General features: G+C 40.7%; 1 protein-coding gene across 1 annotated transcript; it reads left to right on the top strand.

Annotated features, from left to right (window-relative positions):
- Positions 1 to 7,284: 7,284 nt before the first annotated feature.
- Positions 7,285 to 11,717, top strand: opn7a (opsin 7, group member a; the record flags this gene model as incomplete). The annotated part of the gene is made up of 5 exons (XM_080033701.1): positions 7,285 to 7,372; positions 8,255 to 8,417; positions 8,756 to 8,883; positions 9,903 to 10,237; positions 11,103 to 11,717. 5 exons carry the CDS (start codon positions 7,285 to 7,287, stop codon positions 11,715 to 11,717), a joined length of 1,329 nt encoding a protein of 442 aa, XP_079889827.1.
- Positions 11,718 to 18,100: the final 6,383 nt, after the last annotated feature.

Raw genomic sequence — 18,100 nt, 5'->3', positions numbered from 1 at the left:
CACTGCCCACTGTGAGAGCAAATGCTCTACATGATGTATAACAAAGTGAATCTACTTTCAACGCTATTTTTATTTTATTTATTGTAAGGGAAATATGGAAGATTTTAGCTTAAAAAAAATCTGCATTCAGCTCCAGTTGACACCTGATTGGTATTTACAATTGAACTGGTCATGTCACAATGTCATTGACTTTCTCATCAAATTTATGTTTGTCATTATGCCAATGAGTGTGGTTTTGTATGGTATCCCTGTGTTCAATGCTGCTGGGGCCACCATGATAATATCAATGGATTGATCAAGCATTGTGACAAGTGATGTGCATTTAACATCTGAGTTTTTAAAAACTTTTAAAATAAAAATTCTCATAAATGCTCTATTAACTCTCACATTCCAATATAACTGACAATGGAGGACATATAGGCTTAAGCCAGCAGAGTCGTCCTGGCATGTATCCTACAGCAGTTCCAAATGTAGATCCAAATGTAGCCCATCATTCAAATGAAAAGTCTTTACTAGGGAAAACATAATTTTCATTGTGAAAGTTTTAAAGTGGCAAATTAAATCTGGGGTATTTAAACATGGGCTCCCCCACTGTGCCACGCCAAGATAAATGAAATAAATACAAATTTGCTGATTATAATCAAACGCCACACTTTCAAGCATGATGGCTTTTTAATTTTAATTTAATTTTCTCAAACCCACCGAGCCCACAATGCACCCACGTGAGCGCGACTTCATGAATCCGGTGTAACTGACGTCATTAATTGATCAGAGTAGCGTGCAGTTTGGAGGATCTGGAGCTGCAGCTCATTATAGTGAAGCCTCGTCGTTCTCTGTCCACACCATAGAGGGTCCACACACACGTACAGTGCGATACGCTCTCTGCCGCGGTGAGACTTCATCTGGCTCAAGCAATAGCCAATCGGAAAAAGAGGGTTTAAAGTAAATTTTCAGAACGTACTTGGATGATTGGAAACATTACAGAAGGGGGAACTAAGTAATTCAGCACTTCTTCGCCAAGGTAAGAGCATTCTATTCGTCATTTGTAAAAGAAAAAACACAAGAGCAAGTGGACTTATTTAAACGAATTACTAATTATTTTAAGTCAATTAATACGTTTAGAGCTATTCACCCAAATTGTTTCTTAAATTCACAAACATTTATAAAATGTATGGATCATTAGCTGTCATTCCTGCTGGGATTTTCTTATATGGCCTATGACATTTTTTTTTTCAAACATATATTTATTGGATTTTTGTTTGTTTTACAGCATAGACAAGCACAACAACAGAGTGTGCAAAAACAGCGCACACAACCATGGACGTCGATTTGGCTAAACAAGTGGGGGGGACAAACAGGCATTCTGGAGTGCATTTTCAAAAGTGGGGGGGACAATGAGGAAACATCTTTTTTTCTCTTTAGTGCAGGTAATGAACGGTTCTGAAAGACGGCATACCCGCTCACTAATGAATACAATGTATACAAAACACTGACGTCTGACACATTTGATGAAAAAAGCATTTTCAAAAAGCAGCGGACATATGAGCCACTAGCTGCTCCCCGTAGCCCAACCAAACATGACGTAAACAAAGGGAGCTTGGAAAGGTAGTTCCGACTGAGCAATCTGATTGGTCGAAGGCATTTTGACCGTGCTCAAATCGAGCCGAAGCACGGCTGGACTGTCGCACAACAATATTACTCCGCCTCGGTCTCCATGGCAACCTAGCTAGTAGCATAGCCATGATCAGCTTCAATTACTTCTTGATAAACAACCAGTGACGTGCGGTGAGGTCAGTGAGTGGGTAGGCACTGAGTTCTGAAAGCCAGATTTCTCTAAACCTATATATTGTTAAATCAAAAACAATAAACAACAAACAGGCACGCACGGCCGATTTCAAATAAGTTCCTCCCTTTCTTTCTTTCTTTCTCTCTCTCTCTCACTCACTCACTCACTCACACACACAGACGGGACGTATATGAAATGTCACGACGGTGACTTCAGGTTTGCCCGTAGCCTACTGTAGTTTGGTCTAAATGATTAAACATCGCATCCATCGACTTAACGGACCCGTCCCTCACACCGAGGGCCGAAAAAACGTAAGGCAACAAGTCAAACCTTCGCCGATTCAAACTACCGGTACTACTTCTATTCAACTTAAAAATAAAAGACAGCATTCATCATTATGTAGGACTACAGCATAACTGATGGCAACTCCACTCCATAAACTTTATCTTAATAGATAAAGTACCAGTAGCATATGCCCCATGGACCTGTCCAGCATCAGAATGTAACCATTTATCCACATTGCAGAGCTTAGGTTTGTCCGTCAGTAACAATGAAAACACAACTGCTCAATTGAATATAAAATGCAGAATGGATTGCACTCGGTATCAATTCATCCAACTTTATTATTAAATAAACCCCAAAAAAGTTTCTGACTCACCAATCTGACTCCCTGGCTGTAGAAATAAGCAAGACGATAGTAATCCAGTGACAGTCTGACTGACAGCACAGCTAGCTAGCATCCTTCCGTTCATGTAGGCTACCTGTCCGTTTGAAATGCTCGAACATTGTTTGTCCCTGTTGCTGCTGTACACCATCCAAGGCTGGCGCAGGCCTTTCTCTTGCTATTCATTCTGTTCCTTTTTAAATTATAATCCAATTTGTTAAAATTCCTCCAGTCTGAAATATCTGCGGGCACGGCAGCTGCAATGTTGACTTAAAAATCCGCGGGGGTAATGCGACGTGAATGAGCATAGCCAACGTAATGACGTTGGCCTAAGCTGCGTAAATGTCTAGTAATATCTCGATTTTAATTGGTCCATGAATGATATGTAATGTAAAGGCTTATGTGGCATACCATTTACGTAAAAAAGGCACAAAGAATTATGCTTATTTGCGTACATGTTAAATAATACAGAATCAAGTGCGCATGCACGAAAACTTTTTTTTTCTTGCCGTCCACAATGAATAGGCGCAAAGGCACTGATTCTTTGCCGTACACAATGAATGGGAAACAGCAAAGGCACAATATTTTTTTGGCGTAACTTACTAACTGCCACGTTTCGAATCAAAACGTCTACACTTTTTTAAAGTAATCGCGGATTACATGTAAAGATCGAAATAATTAACAGTAACAGTAATAATACAAATATAAGTTTATTAAATAAAAAAAATATTTTATTTTATTTTTTTGCACACGGCGCCAGTGTAGGCAGTGTCGCTACACGAAGTGAGGAGCCTGCACGATATGAGGTGCGCGTGCGCAAAATGGCCGCCATCTTTGACAGCCCGCTTAGCCCAAAGTGTTTTGGAGAGCCACAGACTGCACTAAAAACAGACTGTAACTCGCTCAATTCTGAACCGATTTTCATGAAATGTAGTTTGTTATGAAGATAGAACAATTAATCATGATACTGATTACGTGTTGGAATTAAATTCAGTTACGGGGCCGCTGACCCACGGACTTTGTGTGTGTGCTCACGGGGAACTTTCGGAGGAGCGGGGGTGAGGACGCCGACGTGCGTTGCCTAGGCGACTGCGGCCTTTCCAAGATGGCGGCCGTTCTGCGCATGCGGTCCTCATATCGTGCAGGCTCCTCAGATCGTGTAGTGACAGGCAGTACCCTGACCGCACATCACTGTAAACAACATCGTCATGTATCCATGTGCCGCGACACAAGCTACTGTTAGTGTCCGCTACATTAACAGTCATTAGTGGGCATAGAGGATGGTAATCCCTACAGTTTACACTTCACAACGGGACACTTAAAGCCACTCGCCGTAGTCTCTCTGCTGCTGATTGAAATGCATCAGTCTTCTCTGGTGTGCAAACTAGCGGAGACTTCGGAGCATATGTTTTCTCTGGTGTGCAAACTAGTGTGTGTGTGTGTGTGTGTGTGTGTGTGTGTGTGTGTGTGTGTGTGTGTGTGTGTGTGTGTGTGTGTGTGTGTGTGTGTGTGTGTGTGTGTGTGTGTGTGTGTGTGTGTGTGTGTGTGTGTGAGAGAGAGAGAGAGAGAGAGACCTTGACGCTGTGTTTTAATACGGCTGGACGCACTCCATGTCCGGCTTAAAAAGTGGGGGGGACAAAATGAGTCTTGACAAAAAGTGGGGGGTACATGTACCCCCCATCCCCCCGTAATCGACGTCTATGCACACAACAGAGCAAACACTCAAAACGCATCACCCCCCACCCCTCCTCCCCACAAAAAAAAAACAAAACAAAAAAAAACAGTTACGTTAAATTAACATAAAGCGTATGTGATTGTATGACAAATTCAGCATACATCTCTGAATAATAAAACAACAATGTGCACATAAGCATGCCTTCACACAGTAATGAATAAGCATAAATTAATGGCCTATGACATTTAGTAAATATGTGAACTCCTTTTGCACTTAAAGCCACTACGAGTCGGCACGTTGGCGACACCTTTGAACAAAAGCGGTAGTATTATTACGACGCCAGCTGTCGTGAAGCTGTTTTCTAGCTCGTGCAGGCAGCGTGCAGGGCGTGCAGATTCAAATAATCAGGAAGCAATATGGTGCGTGTCCGTGTGTTGAAAGCAAAGTGTGAGGGCACCGGACTCTTTTCGGCTCCGTGAGTCTATGGGTGACACAGCATCAACTAATGCCAGTAAGTGCTAAACACACCTGATTGCAATGAGTTGATGCATTGTCACCTCTCACGGAGCTGAACGAGTCCGTGTCCCCACTCCCCACACAAAGCGAATGAACGAGAGATGGCAGTTAGTTAGTATCACGATGAGGTAATGTGTTTATGTTGTAAATAATGACTATTTCAGATGAATAATGGTCATCTGATGATACTGGTGAGGCAAAGTAAACTTTGTTTTAGTAGGCTACCGCTCATTCATTTAGGAGTAAACACTGCAGTCCATGCTGCAGTCTAGGTTCGCTGCGTGAAATTGTGTATACGTTGCTTGGCAACGCCCTCCCGCCCGACTATCACTCTCCCTTTTCGCTTTTCTTCATTGCATTTTCTTTTTTTTCTTTTATGGTTCAGCCCCGTTATCAGTCATTATGACGACAAACAACTGTCTCAAACAAGGCTCCCGCTCACCTGGAGGGATAGGCTTCTCAAATCGCGTAACTGCGCCACACTGAAATCTGTGACCAATACGGATATGTGACCATAGAGCATGCACGCGTGAACCGAAAATCGGACTGGGTGTACGACCAGATCAAATGCAGTAATAAAAACTATATAAAAACGTCTTTCTTTGCACTGATGGTCTCGTTTGCTGTTAAAGGTAATTTATGATTATGAGAGGAAACATGAGGCTGTTTAAAAGATATTTAAAAGTTACTCGTTGCCGCTTCAACAGTGGAAGAACCTAGCTTGTATAGTTAATATCCAAACACAGGATTAAAACATGGTCCGGTATCTGGTCTCATAATGAACCCAAAATGTTTTAATGAACCTAATTATTTTTCTCAACCTGAAAACCCAACTATTATTTGAATCACGTTTGAATCATGTTTTAATCTCAGCTCTGAAATGTTCATACCTGATTGTATCAATTTTGGATACAAGTAATGAAAGATACCAGCTCCAGTTGAGTAGGCTATGCTGTGGTTATTTAAACATTCTGTAAAAGAAATATTGACCAAACAAACTGAGAAGAAGAACACTGCTAATTTGTAAACAAATCAATACAATACAGTATAAAAAGTGTGTGTGTGTGTGTGTGGGGGGGGGGGGGGAGGGAGTTTCTTTAAGTCTTTTATTGTTGTTTATGAAAAGCCATCAGTCAGTATAACAAAAAAAATGTAAATCTAATGCAGTTTTTGTTTGTAGTAGACTTATGACTGCAGCCCCACGTGACCCTGATCACAATATAAAAAACTCTGTTTATTCAGTTATCACTTTACCCCAACTCCTCTGTTTTAATAACACTCGTGTTTTCTCAAGGCTACAGCATGTGTGGTTCAGCGTAGATGTAGGTAACCAGACAAAGGCAGCTTTAAAGGCAGATAATGTTAAGCTATACAGAGTAGTGTGCAACTCCGGTGAACACTGTCTCACCCTGTTTTTCACTTAAAGGGACACTGTGTAATATGACATCATCAAGTAAGTTCTAGAAAGTTCTAGAATGCAATGCTCCCTGGGTAACCCCACTCCTTTTTAATAATAACAGAAGCTACAGTGGCCTTCAAGGACAAAAGCAATTCTAAATTTTAAACAATGCACCTGATGACATTCCAAAAACATGGATTCCTCCATGAGACTTACCCTCTCAATGTACAAAATGTAATATTAATATTTGTAATTCTCCGCTCAGGAGGATAATTCAGATTATTGGCAGAGGTGATTTTACACCAATGAGGACATATTTATGAATGAGGATATTGATTTTAGCTAATAAATTACTTAAAATGTTACACAGTGTCCCTTTAACACGTTATTTGTTCCATGCAGCATTAATGTAAAAGGATCCACAGACATCTGCTTAAGCTAGAGTCTGTCTATACTGTGTATTTCCTGGTCTTACTAGGACGTTTCAATACTCTGTCTGACACATTAGCACATTAGGATGTGTTAATGTGCATTTTCCTTGTAACCTATTATTAAGCAATTGTTCATTGACCCTCATATCATCCATTGATCTGGTTCTGTCAAACACCACCTTACTTTAGCTGCTGAAGTAGAATGAGAATGTCAATGGAGAGTGTAGATGATGTGATAACATTGGGGGGTTTTAGGGGGTGCTTGTTTTGTAATGGTTAGAGCGTCCCCCTAGAGGCTCAGTCCTCATCGCAGGAGACCCGGTTCGAATTCCTAATGAAGCGAAAAACACTAAAAAAGAATCTTAATAAAAGAACAAAAAAACATTGGTATCTCAAAAGCATGTTGATTAATCAGTCATCAACATCCAATTACTGACACATGTAAATCAAATCCAGTTAAGGGTATTGAAACGGTAAATAGGCTACCATCATTTACCCAACTTAATTGTAGCGTTCCCTCTGACCCAAGCTTATTACTGATTATCCTTTTATCATAAATATCAGCAAAATGAAAGCTTTGCATACCCAAACAAAGTTTAGTCTTATTTGCAACACTATTAGGCCACTTCGGTGAAAATTGCCTACACATTATTCATGTCGCCAACTGCAAAGTGATCAGCATTGTGAGGCTGCTTTTTGGTAGCCGACAACCTGCATTTGTCTGCTGCTGTCAGTCTTTTCTGCCAAGAAGCCAAAGTCTGAATTAGTTAAATTCCTACCAATTTGTCATAAAACATTCTGATCAGTTTTCAGATGGAGCTGGGAGATGAAGATATCAGATTCTACTCTAGTATACCTGTGCCGCTGGATATAACCGTGGCTGTGGTCTACACTATTTTTGGTGAGTAAAGTCTACAGAAATGCAATCTCGTTTTGTCTTTTTACGCAATATTATAACGAGTCTATGATAATGATGGATTTTATGCCTCGGCTTCATAGTGCTAAAAAGAAATTCAAGCCCTGGTTAACTTTCATCTCAGTTATTTGATCTTGGCAGCATTAGGCTACTAGAGAGTGCTTCAATTTAATGATGTAATTTTGTGAATGTCCTGGTTTACTGATTCTGATCTGAAATCGCTAATTTAAGAACTGTAATTTTATGGTCAAAGTAACTTATTTCCTAATTGCTGCACTTTTCTTTGAGGGACTATACTGTATACTGCGCTTAACTTAAGATGAGTTAAGCGCCAATGCAGGTGTGTTTTTGCTGCTGTTACTATGTTATGCTTTGCCTGCAACCTGTTCTCACTGAGCATTGCTTAGACATTTTCTTACATAGCATTGTTTAATAATTACATTGAACGCATGACATCTCAGAGCACGAAAACAGGTGTCAACATGAAGCTGGGAGAATCGTTTTCTATCCATGCTATTAGTGGAGAATTAACAACTGCATTGCGTTGCCATTGTTCTTATGAATGTTGATTCAGTATTTCCCATTGGTCCTCTGATTTAAGATTTAACTTGGGGTCTTACTTAAAAGAAAATCTCAAAACTACCCCACAGCAAATAGCTCGGAATAGGCCTATACTTTTGGAATAATTTTTTTCAGCGTCATGAAATTAAACTACAAAGCCGACCCTTCTATACAAAAAGCACAACTTGTTAACAAAATTGTTGAAAATCCAGAACCAATTCCCTGGCATTAGTACCTCGGCCTGGTGGCACACAAACAGCACTCAATCACACACAGAGGCTTTTGATCTGTTTTTTTCCCCTGCAGGAGTGTGCTCACTCTTTGGCAACAGCACACTGCTGTACGTCTCCTACAAGAAAAAGCACCTCCTGAAACCTGCCGAGTACTTCATCATCAACCTAGCCGTGAGTGACTTGGGCCTGACTCTGTCCCTGTATCCCATGGCGATATCTTCAAGCGTTTACCACAGGTACTAGGCTACAACATAGCATTAACAGGTATGAATGGATGTGGTTGTTCTTCTAACCACCGGAGACTGGGAAAACTTTCATATGGAACCCATAGGGGGAAGATGGTGTATAGGAAATGTTTTTAAATCGGTGTGCCTTTCATATTTCATGGTTCAATTATCTATATGGTTGACTAGCATAATGATTGCCTGTGAGACACCAGATATAGTGTTCATGCTATTGCTATTATTCTACTCTTTCCCCTGTCTCCCCCTCCCCTCCGATTGATCTTTCTTCTCTGTCTTTGCTTTGCACTATCCTCTTCCTCTTTCTCACACCCCCATCCCCTCCCACGCAGGTGGCTGTATGGGAAAACAGTGTGCTCCGTGTACGCTTTTTGTGGCATGTTATTTGGCATCTGCAGTCTGACCACGCTAACACTGCTAAGCATGGTGTGCTTTGTGAAAGTATGTTATCCGCTCTATGGTAAGTCTTCAAAGGAGCTTATTTTTTGCCCAATGAAATGACACTAGGACTAACCCTCACCACCCTGAGTGGCTGCTTGTTGATTTATCTGTGGAGGGAAATGAAATGATAATCCCTCCACGATGGATTGCACATTGTCCTTGCTTTGATGTCTGACAAGCCCAAGTGCTGCACTCAATACGAATTACTTGTGATGTCGGAGCCTTTTATTTTTGACCTGATGAAATTGTTCTTTCTCAGGCAGTGTCACAAAACGGTTTCTACACAGGACTCTAAGTTAGAAACACTTCTTAACAAAAAACTATTCATAATTACATTTGTGAAATTGCCTTTGATGCGGCAAATGTATTCTACAATGCCAAGATGCTTATCTGCAGTGGCCATCCTTCATGATAGCGGCTAGTTAGTTTCACTTGAGTGAATTAACTAGTGGTAGACTGATACATTTTATCTGCTTTTCCTTCTATAATCTCTTTCAATTCCGTTTATAGGTACCATCTATTTTTATTCTCATTTCAAAATTAAAAAATAGAGATAAAGGACAAGATTACGAGACTGAAAGAAAAAAGAACGAGAAAAATGGGGATGGATATGGGAGAGAAAGAGCAGGTACTGCCCACTGTGCCCGGGATAAGATAATCATTATAAACCTGTGTTGTTCCGGTGCAAATCAGTGCAACACCATGAATGCCTGTCAGGATAGACTGTGGCGTTATCGCCCTTTACAACAGAAGCTTTTCAACTGTATGTCTGTTGCCATTCGGTAAATCTAAAAACTATTTTTTCCCCCCAGACAAGACTATGAACTAATTTATTTCAAGCAGACAACATATTTAAAAAGAGTAAGTAGCCTACTTCTGAGAACATGCAGAGGGGGGCATTAACATGAGGAGACATCTCAATCGTACTACCCCACTAGGGTTATCAAACTATAGGATATTTATAATGTATTTTTTTTTTGATGGGGCAAATCAGTAAACCATAAATGAGCCATAATCTTTCCTAATACGTTTCCACAGGGAACAGGTTTAACTCTGTCCATGGCAGGCTGCTTGTTGCCTGTGCTTGGATCTATGCCCTGTTGTTCGCCTGCTCACCACTGGCCCACTGGGGGGAATATGGACCAGAGCCTTATGGTACGGCCTGTTGTATTGACTGGCACCTGTCCAATAAGCTGACCACAGCACGCTCCTTCACTGTGGCACTGTTCATCTGCTGCTACATCCTCCCATGCTGTGCAATAGTAGCCTCCTACACCGGCATTCTGGTCAAGGTACAAGCATCCCGCCGAAATATGGAGCAGCATGCGCCCAGGCAGACACACATGAGCAGCATCCAGACAATAATTGTTAAGGTGAGTGGATGTAATTAATATTTCCATCATGGCATAGGTACCATTTGGTTCATTTACTATTAAGGTGCCTTGGCACTTGTTCTAAAAAAAAGAATAATTTCAAACAACATTTAAAATGACCATTAAGAAAGAAGTTTGTGAACTAGGCTGTCCTGCATCTGCAGTCTCGTTCACTCTTTTAACCTATATTTAATTTAACCTTAACATGTTTGCCCTCATGTTACGTGCATTCGGTCAACTACTGTACATGCAGGATATCCACACCCACTGATGACTGAAAATTAGCTGCATGTTTAAAGTGTGATTACTGGTAAAAAAAAATATAAGAATAAAAAAAAGTTTACTTGTTACTTACCCATCAAAACTGTTGATAACTGTTTTGTTAAATGAAATAAATAAGTGCTGATCAGTTCAATCAAACTGGAATCACGTCATGCAGGCGACGTGGTGGAGGTGGCGGTTGGACTGTAGTTCAGGGGTAAAATGTCAGAGCACCTCCAGAGACAAAGAGTCCTCTGGGGAATTGTCTCTCTCCTCCATTTGTTGAAGAAATTGGCACTGACCTAAATAGATCCTCCAGTGATGCAGCTTCTCATTAGTAGGGATTGGCTGTGGCTGTAGTGTGATGGATTAATAGCTTATGCTGCCTTTGTAGATCAATGATCATCATAAGAATAACTCTTGATTCATTCAAATATTACTCACACAAATGCCTTTCTTCTTCATTTTCTTCTTTTTCATCTAACTGATGTCGTATCTCTGCTTGTGGGATTTGTTGGCAATAAGAAAAACATATGATTGCATATGCATTTACTACATTATATCAATTCAACTTTTCTCCCGTGTGCTCTTTTTTTCCTATAAGCTAAGTGTTGCTGTCTGCATCGGTTTCTTTGCGGCATGGAGTCCATATGCTGTGGTGTCTATGTGGGCTGCCTTTGGACGCATTGATAACATCCCTCCAATGGCATTTGCCATGCCAGCCATGTTTGCCAAGTCCTCCACCCTCTACAACCCCATCATCTACCTAATGCTGAGGCCCAACTTCCGCAGGGTGATGCGCACGGACCTGGGTACTCTATGCCACGCCTGTCTGAAGGGCTGCCTCTGCTCCGAGGTGCCGGCCAAGTGCTGCTGCTCCAAGCCAGAGATCAGGGTCAGACTTCGGACGATCAACAGACAGACCAACCAATACCCTTCATCCAACTCCTCTGCTCACCCTCCTATGGTAGCATGTGATAGGTGCAAGGATGCGTTCGAGTGCTTCAGACACTATCCTCAAATGTGTGGCGTCACGAACCCTGCTGCCAATGGAGACTCATCTAAGGTTCAAGACACTCCAGTTCCCCTAATACGTAGGCAGAATACTCAAAGTGTGTGCCACAAGAAATCCCTGTGTGCAAAAAGGACTTCAGAAATAGATAACTTCCATATTAATTTAGAGATGGTTCCAGGGCATGCAAAAGTGGCTTGGCCCTAACATTTCTGAATTATATCTTCGTTTTTTATGGTTACATAATATCTCTGGAGATACTTCACTGGGTTCTTTTAGATGTGAAATAACTATATTTTCAGGAAATCTTGTTCAGGAATGTACAATGTCCTCCCAAGTGTTTGGGCAGCTGCAGCCATCTAACTTAATTATTTTGTGTCAGCCACTGTGCTTTGTTTTGGACAAAGTCAGTGACAGACGTTCAGCTCTGGTTGATATATGTTCCGAAACTATTCAATTTATGCTGGGACTTATTAAGTTTTTGATGTTATTTTTTCACGATATTGACTCACTTACTACAAGTATTATCTTAGTAAAACCTGAGTTTAACCTCAGGAAGTACGTTGGCTGCAAACAAAAACTGACACTGATGAGTCACAGATAAAACACAACTAAAGACTAATATTCCTTGTAGTATACTGCAGTATATTAAGTGTCACTGTGTTACACAGGTTTTTCCTGGGTGTGGCTTTGTTGTGAGAGGTTTATGCAAATATGAATTTAGTGATTTCCATAGTCAGCCATGAAACATCTAAGCCTCTCTCTTTGGACTGAAAACTGTATATAGTTGATAATTGATCACTTATCTATGTACAAGTGCATTTAAAAATAAAAATAAAGAATATCATGGAAAAGTTCATTCAAAAAGTGAAACTTTGATATAGATTGGTGGTACGGGTACCACCCCAATATAGATAGGGGTGGTAGGATCACATAGAGGAAAAATGGCCGACCAATAACCATGAGGTTGATGGTTCGATCCCCGGCATGTACGTGCCCACCATTTCTACCATTGTGTCCTTGAGTATGGCACTTGACCCCTAACTGCTCCAGGGGCTCTGTACGGCTGACCAGTGCGCTCTGACACCCTCCAAAGTATGCAAAGAATGAATCTACCTTGTGTAAATTGACAAATAAAGAAACTTAATTTAACTTAAAGATTCATTACACAAGGTGAATTATTTCAAGCCTTTTTTGTTTAAATTAGCTGATTACAGTTTACAGCTCACGAAAATCCATCATCTCAAAATATAAGAAAATAACCAAAAATAATAATTTAAAAAAATTCAACCCCTTATAAACTTGGTCGGGCTCCTTTTGCACAAATTCCTGCATACATGTGGCGTGGCATGGAGACGATCACCCTGTGGTACTGATGTGTTATGGAAGCCCAGGTTATTGATTTGGTAGTGGCCTTCAGCTCGTCTGTATTGTTGGGTCTGGTGTGTCTCATCTTACTCTTATCGCATATATTTTCTATGCGATTCAGGTCAGGTGAGTTGGCTGGTAATCAAGCAATGTAATTCCACGGTGAGCCAACCAGTTTCTAGTGGTTTTGGCACTGTGGGAAGGTGCCAAGTCTTGCTAGAAAATTAAATTAGCATCTTGCTGATAGAACACAGTGAAGAACACCAACAGATGACATGGTTCCCCAAATCATCACTTACTTGACTTGATTTCAATCTACTTGGATTTTGTGTGTCTCCACTCTTCCCCCAAACCTTGATTTGTAAATGAAATGCAAAATTAAGTTAATCTGAAAAGAGGACTGTGGACCACTGAGAAACAGTTTAGTTCGTTTTCTCCTTAGCTCAGGTGAGACGCTTCTGGTGTTGTCTCTGGTTCAAGAATGGTTACATTTTCCCCCACATGATATTCTAATATTTTGAGATGCTGGATTTTGTAGAATATATGAAAGTTTCCATGAACCATGACATTCAAATTTTTTTAAGATGTACTTTTGTACTATGACACTGCAAAATGTTATCTAGCTACCTTTTTTTTTTATCTCTGTCTACTTTAAGTAAGTATTTGTGTGTACATTGAAAATCAACGTTTGTTAATGTTAATTAATGAATTATTATATTTCTTTACTTGACTAACACTATAGTTTACATTTATTTTACTACAACAGAGCGAAGGTGGGGGAGGGGGGGAGACAATGAAACAAACCAATACGATCCAAATAATTCAGCTGTAGATAAATGTATAAGTGGACAAGGACAATAAGGTTTATGTTTATGGTGTCTGTAATTATTATGTGTAAATTATAATTAACTTGAAAGGGATTTGGATAAGATCAAATGGCCTACTGCTGCTTCTTAGAATGTAATATTAATATTGTTTAACCATTTTCTTTTGTAGTTGGCATCTCGTAGGTGTCATATTCCATGGCGTACTGCTTTTGATAAACAAAAGTCTATAGGATTGTATCTTATCAATCCACAGGTTACCACCTTTTAACAGCATTCCCGAAGCGGGCATGAAAGGGATGTAATTTATGTTATGAAATTGCGAAAGCCTGTCCATTTCTTATCATTTATCAACTCACTACGGAACAAAAAGGAACAGCAGTGTCTGTTGGAATTTTTTTTGTTGCATGCACCATAAACACATCGGTATAGTTCATTTTAAAGATCAATTCAAATGTGTTTTCAAAACAGCCTTTTCAATGCCATAAGTAAAAGTTGAATGTGTTTACATGTGGGATTCTGATAAATTAAAGCGGTTAACCTGGCAAAAAAAGAAAAACTGCAGGCGGGACATGATATTTAATTTGTCCCAATCACTTGCTAGTCTTTACTATATTGATTAACTTGGTATATTGTCTTTGCACTTAGTATATACAAACATATCAGCATACTTAACTGCTTTAGGCCTATTTAAAAGAACATGCATTTAGTCAGTCAAAAGGCTACTTCTGAATGCATATGCCAACTAAACTTTGCACATACATCAAGTCATAAAATATATTTTCAGTTTTCATTTTTTGCTTTGCAAAATTTTCAATGGATCTTCACCTTTATTTCTCTAATTTTTTTCTCCAGCTGTAGCGCCTTTCCCTTTGAAATCAGGGGCAATCCAGTGGAGGGAAGTGGGACTAACGAAACAGGACCCTAATAGGGGGAGAGGCCTCGAAAAGTTTGTTTTTAAGTTTTTTATTTCCGAGAAATTCCAACATCATAAATAAATAGAAGTCCCCTGAATAAATCGGTTGCGTGAAACTTTTCATTCCGATTTCCAGAAATAGTGGAGGCTTTTGAGGCCAAAGTGTTCTATATATCTATGAACCCCACCCCTTACACAAGGTTCCAAATGGTTTCGTCTAACTATGCACGAGGATTCGAATCGTCTTCAAACAAATGTAGCTAATTGAGACTTTGATAATAGTGAAATGCTAACGTGCTCGGTGGTGATATTAATGTCTTTCCACAAGAAACGGAAACTGTCGTACCAAAAAAAGAAGAGAAGAGACAATGAAGAAAATGAGGGAAAACAAATGCTCACTAAATTCTGTCAAAAGAAAGGTGAGCTGCTTAATTAACACAGATTAAGGACGGTTTTAGCTAATAGGCTATGTGCTTGAAATGTGGTGAGATTTCAAAATGTGACAGTTTTTGATACACTTGCCTATTAGGCCTACTATATTTTGTTACTTTTCTGCTACATTCTCAACACTAGCTTGGATTTAGTATGTAGCCTTGTAAGGTATTGTAATATAGTTATTGTCTGGACTTAATCGTGTCTCAAGCTTTCTGATGTAAAACCAGTGTTATATTTTTTCACGTTTTCAGTAGGCATAGGCCTATATAACTAGCCATTAGCTGGTAGCAGAGTATAATGAGGAAATAATAGAGCTTAATTACAATCAACACCTGCTCAAGTTGTATGGCGTAATCTGTGAAATACACATTTATTTTGGAATTGTATAAACATATGTACACAGTTTAGTCAGATTGTCAAGTTGGTTGTCAGTTAGATCAAGGTTTGGGTAAGGGTTGAGGAATTGAAGAGGGAGAACGGGAGGCTTTTTTGTGTGGTGGGAACTATGTCGCAACTGCAACTCCCAGTATACAAAGTCACAATACATTTTAAAATGAGAACAAGAAAAATAGCATGTTAATCAAAATAAGAGTAGCCTACAGCGCTGCAGCTCATCAATTTAGATAATCAGATATCATCACAGAAAGCTCAAAACAAGTAACTAATAGGTGATTCATGCACTTGGACTGTAATTTTGGTATACGGGCGCACATAATGTACACAGCAAAAAGCCCTATAACGTCCAACTCGTACTAATTTTGACATCAATTTGAGTATGTTGTGGTTGTGTAGGCGAGAAATGCACTGTAGCAATTCCTCACAGGGCGCCTCAAATCAGTAAATATACATTTCCAAGTTAACAGTCTTTTAGGCCATGTGTTCTGGCTAAACTAAGCTAACTGCCCAGTGGTTCATACGAAACCAGATGATGATACACAGCGTTTGTTGCAGTGTGAGAGGTTCTAGATCCTTTGGCATGGAACAGGGATGTTGCTTCGCGGGTCGGTCTTGATGAAGTTTGGATGAACTGGTGCTTTCTGGATCTTCAGTAGCAGCGTGCTAACTGGCGTTGTTCTCCTCTTGAGGGCCTTGTTGCCAGCTTGGTCTGGTCTTTGGTTCTTCTGGTTCCTCTTTAGTTGCTTGGAGCAGCAGAGTGGATCCTTGTTCCTCTTTGGTTGAGAGGGGCTTCACGGCTGTTTGGACAGGCCATGCTGTAGAGCCTGGATCAGGGAGACCAGAGCTTGTCTGGGTCCAGAAGGTTGAGCTACCCCCGGTCTGTGGTGGTTAGCAAGGCAGGAGAGAGCGTGCTACCTTCCTTGAGGTCGTAGAGAAGAGCGTGGACCTCCTTCCTCTCTGGGTGGAGGCGAGGAGAAAAAGAGAGTCTTCCAACCTCTCTGGTGGAGGCGAGGAGAAAAAGAGGCTGAGCTGTGCCAGCTCACTTGCTATTAGGGATGTCCATGGTTAACTGGTTAACCGTTAACCGTTAAGAAGATCTTTAACCGGTTAATACTAAAGGTTAAATGGTTAAAAAATATATATATATCTTAATTTCTCTGAAATCCGGACTCTTATTTTGATATCGCTAAACCGGATGTAAGAATGCCAACTGTCGGTAGAGAATGAAACGAGTAGTGTAGGCTACGCTCAACTTTATAATAGGTCCATGGTACGCTCAACTTTATAATAGGTCCATGGTACGATCCCAGTCACAACTTATGGTCACAACGCTCCCATGTCATATGTTTGTATAATTTAATTAACAGCGTGGGCTCCCGCTAGCTTAACATAGCGCTAGCATTAGCCTTCTTGAGGTGGATGCTGTCCTGCATCTATCACCGTCTCAGTGAGTGTGTGACAGACAGGCAGTGAGTGTGTGAGGGAGTGACAGACAGACAGGCAGTGAGTGCCCCTGCACAGACACAGGTCTGCCATGATTGTGTGCCAGGATCAACAGCGAAAATCCGTCAACAAAAGCGTTAAGTATCGTTATGCAGTACTGATAACATCGGAGCTTATTAATATTACGGTCTTTCAAAATGTTGCCCCGTGCTCAGCACTACTTAGCACCGGGTTTCGGTAGGCTATCCCCTACGCCTCTGTGTGTGTAAATGTCCCGGCCTTTTCAGTCACTTATTTCACTTTCTGCTCCTACATTCGCATACTACACCTCTTCTCACAACAGACAAGGTGCCGTGTGAATGTCAACATGTAGGCATTTAAATTGGCTACTGGTCCCTGAATTGTTTTTAAATTAATATGCCGGTCTTTGGAACAAAAAAAGGTCTGGAGCCCTGCTATAATTCTTCATGTATTTCACTATTTTAGGCTAAATTAAATCTTAAAGGTTAACCGGTTAATAACCGTTAATTCTGGTGGTTAACCGGTTAAAGAAAAAATTCTAAATGGCCATCCCTACTTGCTATTATCAAAAACAGCATAAGACTTCTTGACCAATGGCAGAAAAGAAAGGGGGGGACCTCCTGGCTTGTGGTTAGAACAGAGGGACTGATAGGTGTGACTTTACAAACAAAAGCCTGGCTTCAGGCAGAGAAAGGTGTCAAAACACAAGCCCCTTTTACACAGCCAGTGAAAGCCGGGAATATGCCGGCCTTTCGGCCCTCCGCCCTGCTGTATAAATGCGACAGTTGCGGAACGAGGGAAGAAAGGTGCGAGTGATCGTTCCGGGAATTTTACTACCTCGGGGGGTAGTAAGATTCCCGACACGATCAGTTCCGCCTCTCTGTTTAAATGCTCCAGCTTGTTGATGCGGAACTGGGGGGCGTTTGACGTTCCATAGTCTACGTTCTAAACATGCGACCATGTTAGCAGTTGAAGGACGTGTGTTTAACATTAACCACGGCGGCCTGATGTCCCGTAAAAATCACCAAATAAAAGGAACGGCGTATAATCTAGCTGATCATAAGGTCCGTTGCTCAATCCAAACCCCCGCGCTTCATTTTGCAGAGTGTATGAGTCTATTTCTGCCCAGGAGAAGTTGTACAATGGGAAAGCTAGGCTAGGCTAAGTAAGGGATAAAGTATAGCGAA

This window comes from Ammodytes marinus (assembly GCF_949987685.1).
Source record: "Ammodytes marinus genome assembly, chromosome: 9".
Taxonomy (NCBI): Eukaryota; Metazoa; Chordata; class Actinopteri; order Uranoscopiformes; family Ammodytidae; genus Ammodytes; species Ammodytes marinus.
Note: the sequence above shows the minus strand (reverse complement) of the source record. Positions and strands in the feature narration are given on the sequence as shown.